We start from the raw sequence: 3745 nt of genomic DNA, 5'->3' as shown, positions 1-3745 counted from the left end.
TACTTATCCAGGCTGTTCCAGGCCAGGCAGGCAGGCACCTTGCGTGGGATGCAGTAGGCAGGTTTATCAACCGCCCTCTGCTCGGGCTTTGTTTTGGGGCGAATATGTGATGTGGGTTGTGTGGCGTACTCAAGGGGCTGTCTCCAGTGGCTTGTCAGGCCTAAGGAATGGGCCCGCCTCTCCACAGGCACTGCGCCCCAGCCTGGGGGTGGAGGGAGGGCAGCGTGCGGGATGTGGTTCGCAGCTGGGCTCTGCCGCACTAGCACAGGTCAGATTCCTTGAGCCTTACGACATGATTCATCCCTTAGCTTGTTCTGTTGGGCGTGTCCTTCACCTCCAGGCAAGTGCATGACAGCTTGGGAAAGAGAGCCCAGCCTGAGAGAGAGATGGGGGGGCCACTGCACTCCGAGCCCCCCGAAATCTGCACCCAGGATCAGACTCGCGAGAAAATCAGGAGGCTGGGCTCCTCGCAAGTCAAGGATAAAGGGCTGTGTCCTCAGGTGGTGTAAACAGGCCCACACCCATTTGCACCAGCTGGAGATCTGTCCCCTTCCCATTGGCCAGCTCTTATTCCAGTACAAGACTCGCCCAGCTCTGCTCAATGACAGGCGACCTAGGAAAGATGGGGCACAGAAGGGGACTTTGACTTAGCAGCCCCCGTTCAGACCGGGCCAGGCAATCAGCACTGGTCTGGCAGCTCAGTCTATATAACTGTTACCCTCTTCTACATCAGCCTTCAGCCACCAGTTGGAGGTGGGGAATTTGGATTGTAAGCTCTTTGGGACATAGCCCGTCTGTTTGTGTCTGTGGCGATCCATGCACAGACCGGTGGGGTCCCTGCCCTTGGCTGGTGCTACTTGGGATGACCGCAAATGGAAATGACAAATAAAGGCACACGGAATGCACCCATCCGTCCTTGCCTCCTCCGCCAGCAAAGGCCCATGGGCCATACCAAAGGGTGTTGCCCAATGCTCCCTGTAAGCTGAGCACTTGGGTGGCCACCCAGGAGAGATTCAAGCATCACCCAGCTGATTAGCAGAGCGCCCCCAGCCAGTCCCATGTGCTTCTGTTGCTGGTGCACGGCTGCACATGTTTTGGTGCATGTAATAACTTTTATTCTGCCCAGGGATGGAAAAAATTAGAGGGAATCTCCCTGGGCTTGTTCTGCCAGGTCATCACATTTCAAGTCAAGGCCACCCCACTGTGGTCCAACTTGCCATGGCTGAATCTGGTGGAGAATCGAAGCCCCAGGTGACAACCCTCCCATGGATGTTACAGCTCCAGCCCCTCTGGAAGGGGATGTGCTCGAGCAAGGGGAAGGGGCAGGATCCCAGTTTACAGTCCAAGATATTAGAGGGAAGTGGGGTCTAGTGGCTGTAGATGGGGAGGAGTGGAACTGGAAGACAGGGTGCCTGGGTTGCATTCAGGGTCTCCTCTAATATTTTCACTGATAGAGGGATTAAATTTTGTTCTGTGCACTGAGGCATGGGCAGATGCGCACCACCAGTAGAAACACAGGCTGCCAGCTGTGGACTGCTGTGGGCGCTCTACTAATCAGCTGGGCAGCACCTAATCTCTCCTGGGTGGCTGCTCAGGCGCTCAGCTTACAGGGAACAGCAGCTGCATTCCTGTCTCTGCGAGGGAGTGGGGATGAGTGGTTAGAGCTGTGGGGTAGCACTGGGAGGCAGGACTCCTGGGTTCTCTCCCTGGCTGTGGAAGGGCAGCGCACTTAGAACCTAGAATACTGATTAGTTTATCTTTATTCCTTCCCCTTGCAGACCCAGTTAACAGAAGCCAAACGCCATGAACTGGGGTGTGCTTGAGGGGCTCCTGAGCGGGGTGAACGAGTACTCCACGGCCTTCAGCCGCATCTGGCTCTCTCTGGTCTTCATCTTCCGGGTGCTGGTCTACGTGGTGGCGGCAGAACAGGTGTGGAGCGACGACCACAAGGACTTTGACTGCAACACGCTCCAGCCTGGCTGCTCCAACGTCTGCTTCGACCACTTCTTCCCTGTCTCCCACATCCGCCTCTGGGCCCTGCAGCTCATCCTGGTCACCTGCCCCTCCCTGCTGGTGGTCATGCATGTGGCCTATCGGAAGGCCAGGGAGCAGAAGCACCGGGAGGTAGTGGGGGAGAACTGCGGCCAACTCTACCCCAACCCCGGCAAGAAGCGGGGCGGGCTGTGGTGGACCTACCTGCTCAGCCTCATCATGAAGGCTGCCGTGGACGTGGTTTTCCTGTACATCTTCTACCAGCTCTACAAGAACTACACCCTGCCCCGTGTGGTGATGTGCGAGATACCCCCATGCCCCAACACTGTGGACTGCTTCATCTCCCGGCCCACGGAAAAGAATATCTTCACCTTCTTTATGGTGGTCACGGCCTGCGTCTGCATCCTGCTCAGCCTGGTGGAGGCCTTCTACCTGGTGGGGAAACGCTGCAGGGAGTTCTTGTTGGCCAGAAGAGAGAGGAGCCATCAGGAGACCCCACGGTTTAGGAGCATCATTCATAACAGGAATTGTTCCCTTGCCCATGGCAAGCAGGACAGCCTCCAGTCGGGAGGGCAGGTCTTCCACAGCGTGGATTACAAGCCAGCCAAGACTCCAATCACAGCCAGCTCCCAGAAGGGAGAAGAAGTTATCTCCTAATGGGACGGACCAGGGGAGGCCGTCTCGAGGCAGAACGGCCCTTAGTCGAGAGCGGCCCTCCTTGCTGGCAGTGCGTTTAGACTGCATGAGGCAAGATCCAACCCCATCTGCTGGCAGCTCAATGGTCAGCAGCGGGACCCCATCACACACCCGTTTATTAATTACACTGGGATCCCCCTGCATTGCGTTGGTCGGGAGGAAATAAGAAGGACCGCTCTAGTGAGAGGGAGGCTCTGTAGGACCCACAGGCTGGAGAGAAGCAGGAGGGGCACAAAGCAGGCTACAGCTCTGGGATTTAGACTTAGGAGATGTGATGGGTTTCTGGCACCAGCTGCTGCTGGCCAGGACACTGGGCTCGAAGGATCTGATCTCTCACCCGGCCTGGCAATTCCTGCGTCCTGTCTTGTGCAGGGTTGTGCCCAGCTGTGTTTTCAGGAGCGTGTCCAGCATAACTTCAAAGGCTTCCTCCCGTGGGAGAAGGTGCAGTCGTGCAAAGAGCAGTGGAGCGTAAGGACCACGCCAAACTTCTCAGCTGAGAATTTCTCAGCCAACAGACCTACTGCAATTGTGGAAACAAAGCCAGGGCCTAGCGCCCGTCCCTGAGGTGCCAGGCCAAAGGGCAGCGTGAGGCTGGAGAACCCCAGCACAGCCACGAATGCCCCTTAGGTGGGGATGTCTAGGCCAAGTGGACATTTTTCTCCAAGCCTGCTGGGGACAGCAGCATGAAATCTCCAAAGTGCCTCCTTTCATGAGCAATCCTGCAGCGTTTCTCAACCCAAGGGGACCAGCTGGTGGGAGCAGAAGGTACTGGAAAGAACAGGAGGGTTCCCAGTGAAAACAGTGCAGCGTTTTCTCATCTGCAAGAGATGACCAATAATCCACCCTGCCAGAGGTACAAGTCACAGGATCGTAACTTTGCTTATGTTGGCCGTGGGAACTCCCTTCCCCCAGAGGGAACTGAAGAGTTTTGCTGAGGCCACCACCAAACAGAAGCAAAACAAATCTCCTAGATTCACTGGTCATTAGGCTCATCGCTTCAGACCTGCTGGATACACAGGCTGGAGAACTCTACCCAGCTGTTCTGGCTTTAGGCCCA

The 3745-nt window shown here is 56.4% G+C and overlaps 1 protein-coding gene across 1 annotated transcript; it reads left to right on the top strand.

Moving 5' to 3' along the window:
• Window positions 1–1803: 1803 nt before the first annotated feature.
• LOC142001287 (gap junction beta-5 protein-like) lies at window positions 1804–2649 on the top strand. Its single transcript, XM_074976355.1, has one exon. It carries the CDS (start codon window positions 1804–1806, stop codon window positions 2647–2649), a length of 846 nt encoding a protein of 281 aa, XP_074832456.1.
• The last annotated feature ends 1096 nt before the right edge of the window (window positions 2650–3745 follow it).

Source organism: Carettochelys insculpta, chromosome 24 (genome assembly GCF_033958435.1).
Source record: "Carettochelys insculpta isolate YL-2023 chromosome 24, ASM3395843v1, whole genome shotgun sequence".
In the NCBI taxonomy this organism is placed as follows: Eukaryota; Metazoa; Chordata; order Testudines; family Carettochelyidae; genus Carettochelys; species Carettochelys insculpta.
The sequence above is the reverse complement of the archived record's forward strand: the minus strand, read 5'-3'. Positions and strand labels throughout refer to the sequence as shown.

Excerpts from the sequence above, each read along its gene's own strand:
- LOC142001287 (XM_074976355.1), top strand. The coding sequence starts at position 1,804 with ATGAACTGGGGTGTGCTTGAGGGGCTCCTGAGCGGGGTGAACGAGTAC.